Here is a 20,027-nt window from a genome sequence, read left to right as displayed (position 1 = left end):
CGCATGGCTATACCAAGACACCTACCAGACTCTCCATCACATCGAGGCAACCTCAAGAACAAAGAGTATGGCGAAGCCAATACTTCTTGTCTTGGCCTCATTCATACCACGGATTGGGGCCACATCTGTTGGCGTCGCAGCCTTGAGTGCAATCTTGCTCCATCCGAGTCGTCGATCACTATGCTCCAAGTCATCTCATACTCGAAACCAATTTCCAAGAATAGCCATCGATCACCTTGAAGCTTCAGTTTATGTTTACGCCAGTCATCACCAAGGCTCATTTGGAAGGCCAGGTCACGATATGACAGTCCCGTCCGCAACGGCGGCTTTATCCGCAAGTTCTTTTGCCTTTTACTCAACTACCGAGGGGTGTTTTCTGCTCAGCAACCGACGAGCCAATGGCGACGAATCCGAATGGTGATCAATAACATCGACAATATGCTTCAGAATGTCTCCTGGCTTCGATACAGAGAAAGAGGACCAGAGGTCGTCTGTCATAATGAACGTCACTCTCCAGCTGGTGGCCATAGAGCCCCCTCTTCTATCGAATCCAAAGTACTATTCCAATGTAGCTTAGTTTCGATTGTCCACGACAATTGAAACTAAACTATCTTTGGGAGATGTTGATGTGGGGGATTCCGTGCACAGACTCAATATGCTGAGAAGCCTTGCCAGCACTAGAAGTCACTTCACAGTCAATGCGAGGCCCGTGCGTGACTGCGAAAGTGGGAGACCTGGGACTCGGTAAGTCAGCATCAATCGATCCAAATGGGTGTATTAATCGGGCTGTAGTGATGCCGATCGGCAGTCGTTGGAACGCACAGCCATATGCCATGCGCGCGCCGGAAGTCTTCCTAGGTCAGCCATGCACGGCGCCATCAGGGGTCTGGGCAATTGCCGCCATGCTGCTCTGCTGGATCAAGCCTGGCATTCTTGGGGTGTGGGACAGTCCACATCCCTTCATTAACGAAGCTTGGTGCATGGCGAAGATCAAGCGTCTCTTTCCCCACTGGGAAACTCCAGGTTCGGACACGATTGATGACCCTTTGCTTAAAGCTGCACTCGATTCGGCCCATAGACTTGGGGAAGGCGCTCCAGAGCTGCAGGCTATCTTAGGTTTGGATGCGGAGTTGCAAAGGGTGGGAATTCCGGAGCAATTACGAGATCTTCTGCGGTTTATGTTGGTAGTCGACCCGGTTCAAAGGCCCTCTGCCTTCTCTGTCTTGACGTCAAAGGAGCTCAAGGCACTCGAGAAGGTTGTTAGCGTATGATCTAGTTAATTTGGCGATTGTGAGCTATTTGGCCCCGATATCACTCAATTACATGGACTCTTTTACCACATTGGTGCATTGCGTCCATTTAATCAGCTGCTCGACTTGGAGATCCCTTCGGTAGGTCTCCAGATACCGTCTACTGCAGCATCACGCCTTCAACGATCACGGATGTGCATTGACCCATGGTCATACTGCACCGATAGTAAGTCTTCACAGGACACGCCTCCAAAACTTCCCATTTGAAGTATGCAAAGCCTTCTTGACAGGCAAAGGACATTGACTCGTTCCCGTCAGTCACGGCACAGCCCATGGCTTGTGTACACCGGGATTCCAAGGGTGCGTGCAGCAAATGAACTTCTGTTCAGATAGAGGAAGACTCCAGCCTACCTCGTCAAATACCAATATGAGGAGATATAAGGACGCATTCCATCCCCAGAGAAGCATCAACATACTCCCCCAGTCCCTCAATATCCACCTATATCTTTTGCCAACGCAAGATGTCTCTCATCGGTCACGTCTTCAACAAAGCTCTCGGAAAGGTAATCCCGGTCTTTATCGCAGATGCCGGACCCGGGTTCAAGCGTCTCACAGGTGCGAACGAACACCTCTCGGTCCAGGGGGAGGCCAATGGGGTCAAGATCAAGGGGGGCCACGCCGCTATGGACGACCTCCAGCAGACCGTGAGATCTCTTTTCCACCACGTCTCGTGAGAGCAACCCTGGCTAAGCTTGCTGTCTAGCAATCCCACTGAGAATCACTCAGATTCACGTGCTCGCGTCTTCGAGCTGGGGATGCCGAACGATGGGATCTGCCTGTTCTGTTTGTCGTGAGGCCGAACATGAATCCAACCTGTGTCATTCGTTAGCTACCGATCCAGCCATCACGTATGGAACCACCCTGATCTGTCTGAACATGCCATCCCGACCGTTTCACGTCGCGTTTGAGGTCGACCACTCTCCATGTGTTATTAGCCTTACGTCGTCCAGTAATTCCCCGGGTGCACTCTTCGGCAGCAAGCGGAAGACCCGATCGGCCATAGATAGATAGTAATAGTACTGGAGAGAAACCTTCCCTGTGGAGTACCTTAGTCAATCTGTCAAAGTGGTCCCCGGAGCACTTCCCCCAAGACCGTGAGATCGGCATACCTCGACGTACATTCGCAAGACAATCTTTCCAGTGGACCCAGAACACCCGGAGTATCTTTTGTGCTGAGTTTGAGCCCAAACTGGACACCAAGCTCGAGTGGATGGCTGATCAGCGGCCGTCGGGGCCTCGGGGCGCTGATCGTCCGCGTTGGTGTCGGTGATCGGGGGGGCCGCGTCCCGTCAAGGGCGACTCTCCCGAGCAACTTACCAGTCCTCGGTGCCTCCGATGGGATAAGGCTGCTGCAGAACTACCAAATGACGTGTTGTATCCTGGAAGTTGCTTTTTCGGGCCTTTTATGACTACGGGTCATAGAAAGCAACCCGATTAGAAGGTGGCGAATGACCGTTCGTCCAGATTCTCCGTCCGTTGACTGACCGTGGCGCTACAGCCTGTTCACGCAGTCACCCCTGCATGTTCCCAAAGCTCGATCGGGCAAGTCGGTCGTTCGCAAGATTCCAGATGGAATTGGCCCCCCAGCTCCACCGATCCGGGACGAGACGCTTCATGGCTCCGTCGTCGATAGCACCGTGTCACGGCCGACGTATGTGAGTTGCCCACGACCATGACAATGCTCGGGCAAACCAGTCGGAATCACCAGCAGTATGGCTGAGGGCGACCCACGCCGGTTGGCCTGAGAGCATGGGATGGGATGGTCAGCTCGATCCAATAATCATGCTGATCTGCGCCGTGTTCGAGTGGGAACTTCTTCCGCTAGCCGTCTCGATCATGCATCCCCGAGGATCAGATCGCCCGGCGGTGCTGGGCCACGGCATAAGCAACATTATTTTGAATAAGGACTATCAGGCCCAATGCGCTTCGGGAAAACGCAGAATATGGAGTGGACCTTGCTTTTCAATAATTATCTCCCGGTTTGGGGCCTCTCTTGATGGGTCTTGGGTGGCTTTATTGGTGAAGGGTACCCCATACATTGTGTTCTTTCTAATCCGCATTTCTGGCTCTGTTCCCTCTCTCGTGGTGACCTCCTAAGGGCTTCTGGTACGCTCGACCGAGGTGATGGACGAAAAGGATCTCAGCATCCACGAGCCGTGTGAGGCCCGTGGCGCGCCGTCAACCTCATCGAAGGAGGAAGAGGAACGAGAGCACCAAAACCTGACCCGAATCGCCTCCAGCCGAACGGGTCGAAGACTGTCCCTCTCGGCTACGATCAATGAGAGGGACGACCCCCGTTTGGATCCCACCAGCCCCGAGTTTGATCATCGTCGCTGGGCAAAGCTCGTTCTCAAGGCGCTGGACCAATCCGGCATTGTCCCCCAGGCGCAGGGTGTGGTCTTCTCGAATCTGTGCGTGTCGGGATCAGGCTCCGCGCTGCAGATTCAGGAAACCCTCCTGACCCGGTTAGCAGCTCCCTTTCACGGCATTGCACGGGCGCTCTCAGGGCAGGCTGCCCCTCCTCCCCGGCAGATCCTCCGCAGTTTCGATGGCCTGCTCCAAGGGGGCGAACTCCTCCTGGTCCTCGGCCGTCCGGGGAGTGGCTGTACGACGTTTCTGAAGACCCTTTGTGGCCATCTGGGGGGCCTGACGCTCGAACCGCAGAGTACCATCCACTACCAGGGGATCGAATATGAAGACATGATCAAGCACCACCGGGGCGAGGTGGCTTACAACAAGGAAGTCGATCAACATTTCCCGCATCTGACGGTGGGCCAAACGCTCTCGTTCGCCGCGCACGCCCGGACGCCCCAGAAACGCATTGAGGGCCTGACACGCTCCGAATACGTGGAAACCCTCACGCAGGTCGTGCTGGCCGTGTTTGGCCTTTCCAACACCTATCACACCAAGGTGGGAGACAATTTTGTGCGCGGCGTCAGCGGTGGAGAGCGCAAGAGGGTCAGCATCGCCGAGATGTTTCTCTCCCGATGTCGGATCGGCGCCTGGGACAACAGCACGCGAGGCCTGGATGCGGCCTCCGCTCTGAAATTCGTCAAGTCCCTCCGCCTGGCTGCCGACATGGGTCAATCGTGCCATGCGGTCGCCGCCTATCAAGCGTCTCAATCGATGTACGATCTGTTCGACAAAGTCATCGTTCTCTACGAGGGCCAGGAGATCTACTTTGGCCGCCGGGATCGGGCCGTGCGTTACTTCGAAGACATGGGCTGGGAGTTGCCCGAACGCCAGGTCAGCGGTGACTTCCTGGCCTCCGTGACCAACCCAAGCGAACGACGAGCCCGTCCCGATATGGCGGACCAGGTGCCACGCACGGCGAAGGAGTTCGCGGCATATTGGAAGCGCAGCCCCGAGTATAAGGAACTCTGCGCTCAGATCGAGGCATACCAACGCGGTCATCCCCCGAATTCTGACGAGGCCAAGATGTTCAAGGCCCATCATGAAGAACAGCAGGCCCGTCATACCCGGCCGAGCAGCCCGTACCTTCTTTCGGTTCCGATGCAAGTCCGCCTCTGCCTCCGCCGAGCCTTCCAGCGACTCCGAAATGATATCCCCACGGCCATGTCGACGGTGGTCGCGCAACTCGTCCTGTCGTTAGTCATCGGCTCGATCTTCTTCAAGTCTCCTCCCACCACGGCGACCTTCTTCCAGAAGGGGGCTGTGTTGTACTTCGCGGTGCTGTTCAATGCCTTGGTGACGCTCAACGAGATCATTCAGTTATACACCCAGCGACCCGTCGCGGAGAAGCACGCCAGTTATGCGTTCGTCCACCCCTTCACGGAGGCCCTGGCCAGTCTGATCATGGATCTGCCGATCAAGTTCTTGCGCTGCTCCATCTTCAGTATCATTCTGTATCTCATGTCCAACCTGCGACGGGAGCCCTCCCAGTTCTTCATCTTCTATATCTTTCTGCTGACGGCCGTCGTGGCCATGTCGGGGATCTTCCGGAGCCTGGCGGCCGCCACCCGGACGAGCACCCAGGCCTTGGCGATGGCCGGGATCTTTGTCCTGTGCATCGTGGTCTATACGGGGTTCGTCCTGCCGCAGCCGTCCATGCATCCATGGCTCTCCTGGATCCGATGGATCAACCCCATCTTCTATGTCTTTGAGGCCTTGATGGCGAATGAGTTCCATGGCCGGAACTTTGAATGTGCCTCGGTGATTCCCAGCTACGCCACGGGCTCGTCCTTTGTCTGTTCCACCGTGGGTGCGGTGGCCGGACAGCGGTTCGTCTCCGGGGACGCGTATCTGGAGCAGAACTACCAATACTCCTACAGCCATGTTTGGCGGAACTACGGCATCGTCCTCGCCTTCATGATCGTGTTCAACGGCCTCTATCTGCTCCTGTCGGAATACAACTCGGGCGAGACCTCCAAAGCCGAAACCTTGGTCTTCCGCCCCGGTCATGTCCCGCAATTTCTTCTGTCGCCCGATGGGGTCGAAGACGGACAGACCCCCCCGGACAAGCCTGGATTGCAGGACAATGTGGACGCCATCCATCTCCCGGAGCAGAAAGACATCCTCTCCTGGAAAGGTCTCAGTTATGACATTCCCGTCAAAGAGGGCACTCGACGACTTCTGGATAACGTCAATGGGTGGGTGAAGCCCGGTACCTTGACCGCATTGATGGGCGTTTCGGGAGCCGGCAAAACGACGCTGTTGGATGTTCTCGCCCAGCGAGTGTCTATCGGCGTGGTCACCGGCGATATTCTGGTCAACGGGAGAGCCTTAGAACCTAACTTTCCCCGAGAGACTGGATATGTGCAGCAACAGGATATCCATCTAGAGACCACCACGGTGCGCGAGGCTCTCCGGTTCAGTGCGATGCTCCGCCAGCCCCCATCGGTGTCCAAACAAGAAAAGTACGCCTATGTGGAAGAGGTGATCAAGGTCCTCAGCATGCAAGACTTCGCCGAAGCCGTTGTGGGCTCACTCGGAGAAGGCTTGAACGTGGAGCAGAGAAAGTTACTGAGCATCGGCGTCGAACTGGCGGCGAAACCCACCTTGTTGATCTTCCTCGATGAGCCCACCAGCGGCCTGGACTCTCAGAGCTCGTGGACCATCTGCTCGCTGCTGCGCAAGCTTGCGGATCATGGCCAGGCGGTCCTGGCGACCATCCATCAGCCGAGTGCCATGTTGTTCCAGACCTTCGATCGCCTGTTGTTCCTAGCGAAAGGGGGCCGGACGGTCTACTTCGGCGATATTGGAAACCAGTCTCGCATGCTGTTGGATTACTTTGAGCGCAACGGGGCGAGACGCTGTGGGGATATCGAAAACCCGGCAGAGTATATGCTCGACATCGTCTCCGGGGAATCGTCCGATGGATTTGATTGGGTCAAGACCTGGAACGAGAGTCCCGAGTACAAAGAAGTTGTTGCCGAAGTCGAACGCCTCCAAGATGCTCGGCAACAGCCCGAGCGACAAGCCCAGAATGACGATGACGTCCATTCCGAGTTCGCGATGCCGTTGTATAGCCAACTCTACTACGTCCTGCAGCGGGTCTTCCAACAGTACTACCGCCAGCCGGAATACGTATTCTCGAAGTACGCCTTAGGCATCATGTCGGGATTGTTCATCGGCTTCTCGTTCTACAAGGCCGACAACAGCCAACAGGGTTTCCAGAATGCGCTCTTCAGCGTCTTCCTCCTCTGTACCATCTTCACCTCGCTCATCAACCAGATCATGCCCAAATTCGTCGTGCAACGGGACCTCTACGAAGTCCGGGAGCGGCCGTCGCGCGTCTATTCCTGGAAGGTGTTCATTCTCTCCCAGATCATCGTGGAAATCCCCTTTCAGATCCTCCTCGGGATCTGCTCCTGGGCCTGTTTCTACTGGGCGGTGATCGGCACCGGTCAGGACGCCGAACGCCGCGCCCTCGTCCTGCTGTTCATCATCCAATTCTTCTTGTATGCCGGCAGTGTGGGCCAGCTCGTCATCGCCGCAATGCCCGGCGCCCCGCTGGCCGCCATGTGCGCCATCCTCATGTTCGCCTTTTCCTTCATCTTCAACGGCATCCTCCAGCCCCCCGGCGACCTCCCGGGCTTCTGGATCTTCATGTACCGGGTGTCCCCCTTCACCTACTACGTGGGTGGGGTCAGCAGCACGATCCTCCACGGCCGCCCGGTGGAGTGCAGCACCAAAGAACTAAGCGTCTTTGACCCGCCCTCCGGCTATACCTGCGGACAGTACATGCAGAAGTACATCGACGCCGCCGGTGGAAAGCTGCTCAACGCCAGCGCCACCTCTGCCTGCGAGTACTGCTCCATGACCGTCGGCGACGAGTACCTAGACCTGCGCTGGATCTACTGGAAAGATCGCTGGAGAGACTATGGCATCTTCTGGTGCTACTTCCTGTTCAACGTGGCCTGTGCGGTCACGTTGTACTATATCTTCCGGGTGAGGAAGTGGGGGAAGCGGACTTAGATCTTTGTGCTTGGACCAGACTGCTCCTTCTGATGGACTAGTGTAGTTACAGCTGGTTTCGGATATACTTGGCTTGGCTTTATTGTTAATACTAATTTGAATATTTCTTTCTGTGGTAGCTAGTTATAAGGGTGTTGATTTTATGTCGAACTCTTTACTTAATCAATAGCCCGAAATCCCTTCTCGGCACACACAGTCAGCCTCCTCCCTCCCTTCAATACCTGGGTGAATACGGAGTAGTTCCTAACTAGGTAACATCCCATGCATCCGCACAAGGTACAGTACACCTACAGTACACACCCCCCTTACCTCCTGCCTCGATTTCCAGTTATAGATACAAATATATAGATAGATAACCTTTCCTCGGATGACCCTCCTGCATCCGCCCCCGCGAGGTACGAACAAACCTACCACCCACCCATCCACCCACCTACATACCCACGTGATAGAGAATATCACCTTACTTATCCATTCACCCACCAATCCAAACATCCCTAATTCAACCATCTAGGAGTAAAAAAAAAAAAAAAAAAAAAAACTGATTCTTTTATCTATCACCTAGTCATAACATTTCCACTTGGCTAAATCTCGTTTCTTGTCTACAGGCCACTGCCTTCGCGATCATGGAATATTTTATCGGGATGGGTACGAAGTAGATACGGGCACATGCATGATGCATGAATACAGTACTACTACTACTACTACTACTACTACTACTACTACTACTCGGTATAGTTGCTCTATGACTCAGCTACCCATCAACAGTACAAACCCATCAACAAATCTATCTCCGTTATGTAGCCGTGACTGAACATGGATGTTATAGATGGATTGTTGGATTAGAAGTTGGTTGGTCGCAATGTAAATCTTCTACGGAGTAGTTAGGAGTATGTTTGAAGAAACATGCAACAACAATCCGATGTGGTGTAACGGCTAACATCGCCGTCTTTCACACGGCAGCTCGGGGTTCGATTCCCCGCATCGGAGATCTTCTTTTTCTTTTTCTTTTTCCTTCTCCCTTCTTTTTTGGGGGAGGATTTGGTGTGTTTTAGTTTATTGGATTGAAAGTCATCGAGTTGGGAAGAGGGGGAGGAGGTATGTCTGTACATCTGATTATTCCTAACTCCAACAATTAATACAGTACAATGCAAAGTCGTGATATTCACATAATCGAGATATAATAGGATATAGAAACAGTAAGAAATGTCATCAATGAGACGCGGCGCGCCATTGAGCGAGAACGGGATCGGGGGATGGGCAGCCCTCTCAGGCAAAACTCCGAGGAAATGAACAAGGAAAGACAGTCGAAGATTCGTAAGAAAACCGAGCAACGCAGTAGGAGGTATCATATGGTAAATCCCGGAAACACGCCCAATCTCACTATCCAAGTAGTTCCATCTACCGGCGAACTGTTGGCACAACTCGCTAACGTATAAAAATGATATATCGCTCCGTAAATCAATGTGCAGTAGGTGAAATCTGATTCGTCCCCGTATTTGCCGTTTTCCGAATTATATTTTTCTTTTGCTCGTAAGTTGGCTGGCATGTCGCTCAGTCGATCATCATGCGAGTCGGCACCTGGCCCGAGATGTTCGAAGACAACTCTGTCGTCTTCTCGTCCTTGTCGCGGGACTTCTTCTTGTATACGTGCTGTTTCAGGCCCTTGTGGAAATTGTGCATGCAAATACAGGCGTTGATGATCGTCAGGACGATCAGGAGAAGCGTGATGACGGCGAAGAACGTCAAAGACCGCCGGGCTGGCAGGTATTCTTGGTAGGTCCCGGGCTGGTACATGCGGACCAGCTTGAACAGGAAATAGGCCATGGCGGCGAAATACAGAAGCTGCGACAGTTAGCATACATATCGAACCCTGGCATGCGTCGAACGTACGATGACGATGATCATTCCCACTGAGCTCTCCCGCTTGACGAAGATAGCAGCGCAGATGAGAATCAGAATGGTAACGGGGATAGCAGCGGTGGTAAGACCGAATTCGACGTCGGTCTTGTTGGTGACGATCACGAGGAACTGGACCGTGAACCCGAGGAAGAAGAAAAAATCGAACTTCAGGAGGGCGATGTAAATCTAGGGATTGTTAGTTTCGATGTTCCACTGCGACGGACTGGCTGTGAGTACCTGATATGTGAGGTACCGACGCTTCATTCGCAGATCCGCGCTGATATGTTTGTAGATCGACCATGCAAATTCGTCGTAGAGCTTCCAAGCGATAATCATCATGAGGATCGAACCCATCGCGACAACGCATGGGATGATAATCAAGAAAGGTTCTGTTTCCCCCCAGACATCGACCGTGATTGCGCTTTCAGCCACCAGCATTTCGATGGAGTCTTTGATCTGCTGCACTTGCACCGCTCCATAGATCAGAAGTCCGAGGTTACACACACACAGCCCGATGACTTGGATGGTATTCTTGAGGCGCAGAGCATCGTAAACGAGGATCAACTCATAGATGAAACCGAAACAGTAGAGCGCGAGGAAAGTGGTAACCGTTTTCGATGCAGTCGAGACTTGGCCCTTCGGAAATAATTGGATCTGGAAGTTGGCGAAAACATAACTAAAATGCGGTCGTCAGCATGAGCCACCATTTTCATCCGATGCAGCGCCACCGCGGGTCACACTTACGCCTCGAGTGCAAGCGTGATGATGGTCTGCACGAGGGTAACTATACAGAAGGACCAAGTCCACAGCGAATTTGGCCGATACATCCTGTGTCGCTTTGGCGGATTCGGAGGAACATTCGTATACCCTTCCCGGGCCCGGAAACCGCGTCTGAACGATGGGTCAAAGGTGCCCCCGAGGAGGGACGCCCGCGAATTGTGCGAATAAATTTTGACGAAGTGCTCCGTTACGGAGCTAGAGTCCGCCGGAGGGTCGGGGTCGGGATACAATATGACGGTTCGACCACCCGACGGCCGCGAAAAGACTGGCAGGAAGAGGACTAGAAGATAAGGGGTCGCAAAGCGGAGGGAAGACTAAACCGGCCTCTGTGGCTGGGGCCGTGGCCTGATTTCTGAGGTTGTTGGAGACTTCAGGAGGTCAGGTTTCGAATATGACGGGTTATGAGAGGACGACAACTCGACGACGGAGGGATAAGCCACACCAAGCCACACTCGGAGGAGCCGACAAGGCGAGCGGGATAGGGTGTTGGCCTGGAGAGTGGCCCCAGGATAGCACGGAGGATGAGAAATCCAGGTTTGGGGAGCCTGGGAGGATGCTGGAGGCAGCTAAGCCGCGTGAGAAATGTCGTGTGTTCGGCGGGGAGGCTCAGTCCGGTGATCGATGGTTCGGGATTGGAGTAGGTTTTGTTGGCGTAAGGCTGAGCACCTGCAGACTCAACAACTGCCCAGCTTCATCCGGAGAGCGAGGGAGAGGGAGGGAGAAAGGGGAGAGAGAGAGGGCGTAGGGAGAAGAAACCAAAAGAAGAGGGTGAAAAACGAGTGTCGGGAAAGGTAAAAGTGAGAGGTGTAAAACGAAGGCTGGGAGGGGGGGTGGGATGGAATGGGGACAAGAGGGAAAATGGAGGCTGCTGTCAACCTTGCCCGAGGCGTGAATAATAAAACGGATTACTCACTCACTCGCTCATGGACTGGAGAGGGGAGAGGGAGAGGGGGAAGCGTATGTGGCATCCAGGGTTCAGCTGGGAGTCCAGACACTGCAGTGGAAGGGAAAAAGCGGGAAGAGCAGCGATGATCCCAAAAATCAGAGAGGGTAAAAGGATCGTATATGCCAAAACCGCCAGAACCACCTTACATGACAACGTTGGCATCCACCCGGACTCTGGCAGACGGTTAACGGCCAGTCAGTGTTGGGACCTGCGACTGGGGGTTCACCCGGGCCCAATTTCTGCTAAATTTATGATGATTATGGTTAGTTATCATGCCCTCCGGCTTATACACGGGATTCTCCCAAGAAGCCAAGAGGCATTAATATAGCCACGGTAATTACGGAGTGCCTGGACCGCGGACTGGTAAGTGTTGAACTGGACGCTTCTCGGTCGGTATTCTGGTATACTGCAGACATTTCACCAGATTTTCTCCGGTCGTCGTGACTCTTCCCTTTAGTTATGCTTGTTCACTTGGGGAGGCTGACTGCACCCGATCTCGTGTTTGTTGTGATGCTTACTGTCTGGTGGCTGTTCTTCCGGCGACCAGACGGAACCCCGTGCCTGGGGCTAACTCGATTGTCTCCTGAATCGTCGCGTCGCAGTGGGTCGGACCCATGCCCGGCTGCCTTTTGAAACTGGACTCCGATTATTGTCAATTCTAATAAATGCCGCGCGTTACCAGAACGGTAGCCCGAACACCATGTGTAGTTGACTCGGGCCTTTGGGGGCCTGTCTGAGGTCTGATTCATTGTCTATACTAATTTTATTGTGATGTGCAATCTCTGTTGGTCCAAATGACCTGATGACTCTGTCCTAGACGATTACAGATTACACAAGATTCCCTAGTCACGATTCGGCATATCTTGATGCTGCCTGAATATGGCGAAGGGTTGCCATTGACAGCAGAGAAGAATATATAAGGTTCTAGCAAGTATGAACTATGCAGAGAACCGAATACGACTACACAACACTCACCCACACAAGCTTGGGCTCACTCCATGGTTGAGTTGAACTCCTAATCTGGAGCCACAAGCAAAAGCGCACCAGTCCGATGACTAATCCGGTAGGTGTCTTAGGCAGCCATTAGCGGCCCCCGGTGGAACATCCATTTTACGGGCGAACGACGGGATTCGCCCAACCCAGACTAGCGCCGGCTGAATTATTTTTGCCCGGGGAGTTGACGGGGGCCAGAATTGGGGCCAGAATGCTGTCGTCCACACCGCACCAGATCCATGGCTCGACTCCTTGGATCCTGACACAGGACGCTGAGTATCAACAGCTTTCCATGGTCAACATCCTCGATTCAAGCCAGGGAGATCCATTCCTGTTCACATCCACAGACTATGAGCTTTGCAAAGGAGACCATTGATCCTCAAATACAATCGGCCCCAGGCAGACACAATCTACTGTGGGCTATCCAAATGCTTGTGCCTGGTTAGTTTACGTACTCACCTAACCCTATCCTCGGAATCGATGCCGAACCGACGAATTAGCTAGACTCAATGGTGTATCTACAGAGTCCATCCAGAGTAAGGGATGTGGATGAGAAATCCGGAATCCGGCATCCCATGTATGCGAGCACCAATGCAATGCCAGGTGCTGGAGCCACGGGTTCTGGGGCCCTTTCGAATGTTCTGAACTTCTGAGATAGCGTGGTGGCTATTTTAGTGCGTTTTTTCTTTTTCCCTTGCTGCGTGCACCATGTGCCTGTAACAGGGCCATTTTTCTTGTTTAGTCCGCTTTTGAAACAGCGGCCATTTATAACAAACGCCCATGTCCCTCCATCCATGCAGCGGTCAGCATCGAGTACGGCATTGCTATGGTGACGCCGATCTCAGCCTTGCCTGAACTCTGAAGTCCACTGAGCGTTCAACCCGTTGTGCTTATCCTTCAACCGGGTGAGAGGAACAACTGTTCTGATTGGTCGTGGTCTCCGGAGAACCTTCAACGGTTGTCCCATCTTTTTGACTGCCTGCCAAGTGCCAGTGATTTCGAGATGGCACCCTGGACCGGGTTTCTGCGGGTTTCACTTTAGGGCGTATCTTCCACGTGAGTGGTGGATAGACGAGCGAGCCCGTTCGGCAAGAATGGATATTACAGCCGCGCGAGACTCATCTACTCCACAATGGTTTTAAGGGACAGGCGGCGAGGCGTAGGGCTCGTGGGTTTGCCCCTTGTGGCAATGGATTATCCGGGCGCGAAGCATCATTTCGTCGGAGCTGACCTGCCTCAAGGGGAGTGGAGTTCAGCTTGGATCCAAGGTTAGCCTGGAGCACACGAAAACGAGTTCTACAAGCTCCACGGAATCGACAACCTTGAACCTGTCGGTAGGCCTGAAAACGTCACCACTCAGGTAACTCCTCGGATCTAGATCTTTGGACAGAGTTTGCAGTGCTGCACAATGCACATTGCACAAATGTAGAAGCACAGTGGGGAGCTATCAGGATCAATGGATTACGGAGGATCGGAAGGGTTTCCGTAGTAAATGAAAAGTGGCTGGTGGCTGAGTGACACATCTAAAGATTCCACTTTGAATTGTGGAAGTGGAACAGATATTCCACTATGTCCAGCTAGCTAAATTGATCTAGATGGAGAGATGGGAAGAAAAAAAATCAAAAAGAGAACTCCGATGCGGGGAATCGAACCCCGAGCTGCCGTGTGAAAGACGGCGATGTTAGCCGTTACACCACATCGGACTTGTTATGAAAAATGGAGCCCAGTTGCAGTATACAACAAACCATTAGGGATAGCTCCTTGGCATTACCGTACATGACGGTACCTTGCGCCAGCTGGAAATCGTGAGCGTGGCCTCTTTGTAGCATCTCGCGACCCTCACTCTCGGACCTCCTGCCAGCGTCTCCCACTCTTCCACTTCTCAGCCGACTTCTTTCCCTGTCCATCGGCCACTTGATTTCCTTGCTTCTTGTTCTCACTACCTTTAATATTGCTAAACGTTCTTTGATTCTGTTCTTCGAATCTCAAAATGGTGAGTCCCTTATCCTGCCGATCGTCTCACTGGTCATCTCGACGGCGACTCCATCCCCCACAAGCAAAACCGATCATCACAGCAATCAATTGCTTTCTTTATCACTCAATTGACCTACTGGAACATCTCATCTGACCTCGATCCCTCTCCAGGCTTCTCCTCGTGCTGCTTCCCCCCTGACCTCCGGTGCTGAGTCCGGCCCCGACTCCAAGTCTGCTGGCGCTGGTACCGGCGCCTCTGCCGTCTCTTCCGTCAACCGTCCCTCCTCTCCCACTCCTCCTGGTGGTCCCCGGGCTGCTTTGCGTCGCCGCGCGGCCGCTGACCACAAGGAGTCCATCCGCAATGCCAGACCCAGCTCGACCCGCGCCGCCGGTGCCGGTGGTTCCTCCGGCACGATGCTCAAGCTCTACACTGACGAGAGCCCCGGCTTGAGGGTCGACCCCGTTGTTGTCCTGGTTCTCAGTCTGGGCTTCATCTTCTCCGTTGTTGGACTTCACGGTATGTGCACTTGCCTTGTCTGGAGATGGATTTCGGTGACCTCTAACATACCTCTGCAGTCATTGCCAAGATCACCCGCAAGTTCTCCTCGTAAGTCGCTGAAACGCGACTTCTGTACTCGCCAAGTCGCCGTCTCCTCGTCCTACATACATGATATGATATGATCTATCTGGCTCGTGTCGAATAATGGGGTCGCGCGAGATTCCGGCTTGGGGTTAGGCGAGCCTGCGAATCAATCATCCCATCTTTTGCCCTTCGATACATATACCCCTGGTGTCCCTTGCTCCTCTTTCTTCTGTGTGCCGGTGGGGGGATATAGCTAAAGCACATGTCGATTGGTGTGCTTGAATCTGGTCCAGATCTATCTGCAGAATAGGTTGGAAGGATCGTCGCTTGATTATGCCGTGCACATGGGCCATCAACGTTAATGGAGAGCTTCGTCCGTGAGAAATGCGTTTGTGTAATATATGCTTGTGAATGGAATATGAGTCTTGATGGACACAGTAGCCCAGTTTAGCTGGGAGTTTTATATAACAAGGTCTACACTACACTACACTACCTCTTCCTCCTCAATCAACCTCCGAATCTCCCCAGCCATGCGCACCAATTCCCCGTAATCCTCAACCTCCGGCCCCGGCAAAGAACTCACATACCCCGGATACGTCTCACGAAACACCTCCCTCTCCCCTCCCTCCGCATCCGCATCCCCATCCCCATCCCCAGCGACCGGAATCAGCTTAACATGAGCATAATCAATCTCAAACCCCTCAAACACCATCCCACACGTCCTCAACCCCAAGGCCTCCATCAACACCCTCCCCACCGTATACGCCGCCCCCATCAACCGCTCAAACGCCGCCCTCTCCAACCCCAAAATATCACTCCCCAGATGAACTCGCGGCACTAGCACCGTAAACCCAGGTGTATTAGGAAACGGAGTGAGAAAGGCAACGTGGTGTTCGTCTTCCCAGACGCGCCATTGCGGGAGCTCGCCTCGGATGATCCGCGCGAAGAGGTTGGTGTCGGTTGCGGGGCCGTGGAAGGTATAGTTGTGGTTTGTGGGGTCGGGGGGGAGGTTTGAGGATGGGAGGATGGTGTGGAGGGTTGAGGTGAGGAGGGGGTCGGGCATGCGGGGGGCGTTCTTGGATGTTATGTGGTTTGGGGGGTGGGCGTGGAAGGTGGTCGAGGGGTTGGTTATTGGGGTCCAGGTTGGGGTGAGGCCGTGGAGGGGGAGGAGGGAGATGGTGGTTCCGCCGGTGGTGATTAGGGCGGTGCGGTGGACGTGGTGGTATTTGGTGAGGGTGGTGGAGAGGGTTCGGAGCTTGGTGAGGGTTTGGATGAAGGTGGGTTTGGGGAGGGTGAAGAGGGGGAGTTTGGCTGGGTTGGTGAGGTGTGCGAGCGTGTGGCCGCGGGTTGTTGGGTGGGTGGAGAGGGTGAGGGTGAGGTGGTCGTCGTGGTAGATTGTGGTGCTCATTTTTGTGGTGATGGTGGTGGTGGTGGTAGGAGATTTGGGATGTGGTGTTGCTCTAGTTGTGGTGGGATGTATATATAGCTGTATAGATTCGGTGCTCGGTTAGTGCTGATGTAGTATACAGCTAGTTCGATGGCGTGAGTCAGAGTCAGCAGTAGTGAGAGTAGTTAACTAGTATGCAGCTAGACGCTAGACCATCATTGCCATAAACCTAGATATATAGTAGGCAGATTTTAGTATTGAAACTTTGTGGTGTGGAAGTGAATGCAGCGCCATTCAGTGTAGATAGGTTGATGAGCGTATCTGGGAAGCCCTACAGTATTAGCTTTGGGTGTCTCTGGCGAGGTACATGCACCTCCTAAATTGTTAGTATATAGGTGCCGCAGTCTTGAGCCAGTTGTACCTAGAATAATTTGTCTTATCCAGGACGGAGGGCATTGACATCGGGACCAGGTTATCACCAGAGGCATCTGTGTACCACATGCGTACGTCAAGGGTGCTGGATAATCTTGAAGCAATCAACCAACGTCCATGGACAACAAGGCTAGTAGGTACAAGCAAGGATTTGCCTGCCCACACTCATCCGAGATCTGATGCAGAGCAAGATCTTGGTTCATACTTCATTCCCTTGACATCGGCCAATCAAAAAGGAGATGGAATATTCCCCAGCTTCCAAGGCGTGGCTTACGGTGGGGAAGATACCCAAGGCATTAGTGGCAAGATCGAGTAAGGAAACTGATAGAGCGCTATCATGAAAAGTTCCCTCCATGCGAAACGGGGCTCTTGGCACCGAAGAAGCACGCCGGAACCCACCAATCCATCGCGTGGTCGGCATCCTTATCTGAGATGTTGGATTTCTTATCTTCGTCCGCTGCCACTCGGGCCAATGGGCGTCGTTGCGCTGACCTCCGCTGATAAGAACGGTTTCCGGCTCGCCAATAACACGCCCGGGCCTGATAACCCACCTTGCTTACCAGTTGCAACGAAGTGGATATGCAATGGTTTACGGCACAACCCGATGATGGAGCTGACTGGACTGAATACTGGCCTCGCTTACAATTGATGTTACACCTCGTCTGATGAAAGCACATTACGAAACGGCCGCCATGGTGTAGCTCTTATCAGCCAAATTTTCCCCCAGGCTTTACTGCCTGGATCCAATGATATTGGATCTGTCATCATCCTTTCAACATGGCAATTCCGCCGATCAACAGGGTGTCTGCGAGGTCGGACATCTTGCAAGGGTCCGGCGCCCTATATGTTCCTGCCTGTGCCCCAGGCTTCGTTTGTTGTCTCCCTCAGTTCTCATACAGCCACGACTAAGCTTGTTTGTCCCGTTGCAAACATGTCCTCGGACACGGTCACATTCACAGCACCCCTCTCCCAAGGGTTCGGCTATGGCATCATCATTGGTCTGGGGTTTGCTTTTGCCCTGCTGATGATCTTCATCACCTGGGCCCTGAAGCGGTATGCATATCTTTCGGACATGGCTATCTTTCGGACATGGCTTTGACCCACTGCTTCTCCCCAACAGGATCAATTTCCGTGATGTGAAGAAGCTAACGGCGATTGCATAGATACCAGCATGAAGTGCAGACGTCGGAGATGTTCTCAACTGCAGGAAGATCCGTCAAGTCGGGTCTGGTTGCTGCGGCAGTCGTCAGTAGTTGGACATGGGCTGCTACTCTTCTTCAGTCGACCACAGTGGCCTATGAATATGGCGTCTCGGGTCCTTTCTTCTACGCTTCAGGTACTCATGCTTCAGTTACAAATGAGTTAAGATGAATTCTGACCCGATGAATAGGTGCTACGGTTCAGATTATCTTGTTCGCTACATTGGCCATTGAGCTCAAGCGGAGGGCTCCAAATGCGCACACCTTCCTCGAAGCCCTTCGTGCTCGATATGGAACCGTCGTGCATGTCGTATTCATTGTCTTCTGCCTGATGACCAACACCCTTGTCACTGCCATGTTGCTTACTGGTGGTTCTGCCGTCCTGACGTCTCTCACGGGAGTGAATACAGTTGCAGCCTGTTTCCTCCTGCCGATTGGTGTCGTGCTCTATACCCTGTTTGGTGGTATCAAGGCTACATTCCTTACCGACTACATGCACACAGTTGTCATCATTGTGGTCATCTTCATCTTCTCCTTCTCTGCCTACGCGACTAGCGACAAGCTTGGATCTCCCGGTGCCGTTTATGATGCACTGGTGGCAGCATCGACACTCCACCCGATTGAGGGGAATGCCGAGGGAAGCTACCTTACTATGAGATCGAAGGAGGGTGGCATCTTCTGGGTGATCAACCTGGTTGGAAACTTTGGGTTCGTAAATTTCTATCTCCCCATCGATACCCTGCTAACCGTTTCAACAGCACCGTGTTCCTCGACAACGGATACTACAACAAGGCTATTGCCGCGAGCCCCGTGCATGCTTTCCCCGGATACGTTATTGGTGGCCTTTGCTGGTTTACGATTCCATGGCTGTGTGCTAGCACCATGGGTTTGACTGCTCTCTCCCTGGAGGGTGCTCAGCGCTTGAGCTCGGACGATGTCACAGCTGGTCTTGTCTTGCCATTTGCTGCAGTGAAGCTTCTCGGTTACAGTGGCGCGGTATGCACGACGATCATGATCTTCATGGCTGTCACCTCTGCCTTCTCCGCTCAGTTGATTGCCGTTTCGTCGATCTTCACCTACGATATCTACCAGGCCTACGTCAACCCATCTGCCAAGGGAAAGACTCTCGTTTGGGTCTCGCACATGTCTTGCGTCTTCTGGGCAGTTGTCATGGCTTCGTTTGCGACAGGCCTTTACTACGCCGGCATCGGTATGGGCTATCTCTACCTGCTAATGGGCGTCATCATTTCCTCTGCCGTCTTCCCAGGCGCAATGTCTCTCATCTGGAAGCACCAAAACTGGATCGCAGCTGCAGCCTCGCCACCCCTCGGGCTTGCCGTGTCTCTCATCGCCTGGCTTGTCACAGCCAAAAAGGAATACGGTATCTTGACCGTAACAACCACCGGCGCGAAGTCAGTTTCACCCCAACTCCCATTCCCATCCCTCCCCACTAACATCACACCAGCTATCCCATGCTCGCCGGCAACGTCGCCGCTCTTCTAAGCCCCGTCATCTTCTCCCCCATCCTAACCCTCATCTTCGGCTCCCAAAACTACGACTACGAATCCATGCGAGCCATCCGCCGAGTCGACGACACCGACGTTGCCGCCGCCGCCCACGTCGACCTCGAACTCATCCCCGGCGAAATCAACACCCAGACCGCCGCCCAAGAGGAAGAGGAAATGCGCAAACTCAACCGCGCGGCCCTGTATTCACGCACCCTGACCATTGCCATGGTCTTTTGCTTCCTTATCCTCTGGCCCATCCCGATGTACGGTACCTCGTACGTCTTCAGCAAGAAGTTCTTCACCGGGTGGGTTGTCGTCGGTCTTATCTGGCTCTTTGGCACGACCTTTGGTGTGGTGATCTTTCCGCTGTATGAGGGACGGGCTAGCATCGTCAGGACGGTCAGGATGATGGCTATGGATTTGATGGGCAAGGGACGAGGAAAGGCGATTATGGGGGAGATGACTAGTGAGAATGTCTCGGGGGTTCAGACTCCAGTTGTCGAGAAGGAGATGATGACTAAATGAGTGGCCCTGCTTTTGGATCGAGACTTGTGATGAGATGTCCGTTACGTTGGTTT

At 53.5% G+C, this 20,027-nt stretch overlaps 8 protein-coding genes and 2 non-coding genes across 10 annotated transcripts; 6 read left to right on the top strand and 4 right to left on the bottom strand.

Annotated features, from left to right (window-relative positions):
- Positions 1 to 792: 792 nt before the first annotated feature.
- Positions 793 to 1,309, top strand: BO80DRAFT_425626 (uncharacterized protein; the record flags this gene model as incomplete). Its single annotated transcript, XM_025719564.1, has 1 exon — positions 793 to 1,309. A coding segment is annotated over one exon (479 nt), but the record flags the coding sequence as incomplete, so codon positions are not given.
- A 462-nt stretch (positions 1,310 to 1,771) lies between these two features.
- On the top strand, positions 1,772 to 2,302 carry BO80DRAFT_465286 (uncharacterized protein; the record flags this gene model as incomplete). The annotated part of the gene is made up of 2 exons (XM_025722706.1): positions 1,772 to 1,980; positions 2,037 to 2,302. 2 exons carry the CDS (start codon positions 1,772 to 1,774, stop codon positions 2,137 to 2,139), a joined length of 312 nt encoding a protein of 103 aa, XP_025574788.1. The 3' UTR covers positions 2,140 to 2,302.
- A 1,132-nt stretch (positions 2,303 to 3,434) lies between these two features.
- BO80DRAFT_445529 (uncharacterized protein) lies at positions 3,435 to 7,748 on the top strand (the record flags this gene model as incomplete). Its single annotated transcript, XM_025721493.1, has 1 exon — positions 3,435 to 7,748. One exon carries the CDS (start codon positions 3,435 to 3,437, stop codon positions 7,746 to 7,748), a length of 4,314 nt encoding a protein of 1,437 aa, XP_025574787.1.
- A 915-nt stretch (positions 7,749 to 8,663) lies between these two features.
- Positions 8,664 to 8,735, top strand: BO80DRAFT_t178. The gene has a single exon. It is a non-coding gene; the product is annotated as a tRNA-Glu (tRNA).
- A 463-nt stretch (positions 8,736 to 9,198) lies between these two features.
- BO80DRAFT_98922 (uncharacterized protein) lies at positions 9,199 to 10,761 on the bottom strand. Its single transcript, XM_025724989.1, has 4 exons — positions 10,392 to 10,761; positions 9,885 to 10,323; positions 9,639 to 9,833; positions 9,199 to 9,590 (listed from the first exon to the last, which is right to left on the bottom strand). The coding sequence occupies exons 1-4, from the start codon at positions 10,472 to 10,474 to the stop codon at positions 9,300 to 9,302; spliced, it is 1,008 nt and encodes a 335-aa protein (XP_025574786.1). The 5' UTR covers positions 10,475 to 10,761; the 3' UTR covers positions 9,199 to 9,299.
- A 1,834-nt stretch (positions 10,762 to 12,595) lies between these two features.
- On the bottom strand, positions 12,596 to 13,409 carry BO80DRAFT_425620 (uncharacterized protein). The gene has a single exon (XM_025719563.1). It carries the CDS (start codon positions 13,160 to 13,162, stop codon positions 12,863 to 12,865), a length of 300 nt encoding a protein of 99 aa, XP_025574785.1. The 5' UTR covers positions 13,163 to 13,409; the 3' UTR covers positions 12,596 to 12,862.
- A 588-nt stretch (positions 13,410 to 13,997) lies between these two features.
- On the bottom strand, positions 13,998 to 14,069 carry BO80DRAFT_t175. The gene has a single exon. It is a non-coding gene; the product is annotated as a tRNA-Glu (tRNA).
- A 112-nt stretch (positions 14,070 to 14,181) lies between these two features.
- Positions 14,182 to 15,369, top strand: BO80DRAFT_425619 (SEC61-beta family protein). The gene is made up of 3 exons (XM_025719562.1): positions 14,182 to 14,359; positions 14,512 to 14,857; positions 14,917 to 15,369. Exons 1-3 carry the CDS (start codon positions 14,357 to 14,359, stop codon positions 14,949 to 14,951), a joined length of 384 nt encoding a protein of 127 aa, XP_025574784.1. The 5' UTR covers positions 14,182 to 14,356; the 3' UTR covers positions 14,952 to 15,369.
- Positions 15,370 to 15,428: 59 nt separating this feature from the next.
- On the bottom strand, positions 15,429 to 16,331 carry BO80DRAFT_342533 (HIT family protein; the record flags this gene model as incomplete). The annotated part of the gene is made up of 1 exon (XM_025715211.1): positions 15,429 to 16,331. A coding segment is annotated over one exon (903 nt), but the record flags the coding sequence as incomplete, so codon positions are not given.
- Positions 16,332 to 17,673: 1,342 nt separating this feature from the next.
- Positions 17,674 to 19,974, top strand: BO80DRAFT_445525 (sodium:solute symporter family protein; the record flags this gene model as incomplete). The annotated part of the gene is made up of 5 exons (XM_025721492.1): positions 17,674 to 17,795; positions 17,906 to 18,078; positions 18,133 to 18,649; positions 18,700 to 19,353; positions 19,407 to 19,974. 5 exons carry the CDS (start codon positions 17,674 to 17,676, stop codon positions 19,972 to 19,974), a joined length of 2,034 nt encoding a protein of 677 aa, XP_025574782.1.
- Positions 19,975 to 20,027: the final 53 nt, after the last annotated feature.

This window comes from Aspergillus ibericus (genome assembly GCF_003184845.1).
Source record: "Aspergillus ibericus CBS 121593 unplaced genomic scaffold BO80scaffold_22, whole genome shotgun sequence".
Lineage (NCBI taxonomy): Eukaryota > Fungi > Ascomycota > Eurotiomycetes > Eurotiales > Aspergillaceae > Aspergillus > Aspergillus ibericus.
The sequence above is the reverse complement of the archived record's forward strand: the minus strand, read 5'-3'. Positions and strand labels throughout refer to the sequence as shown.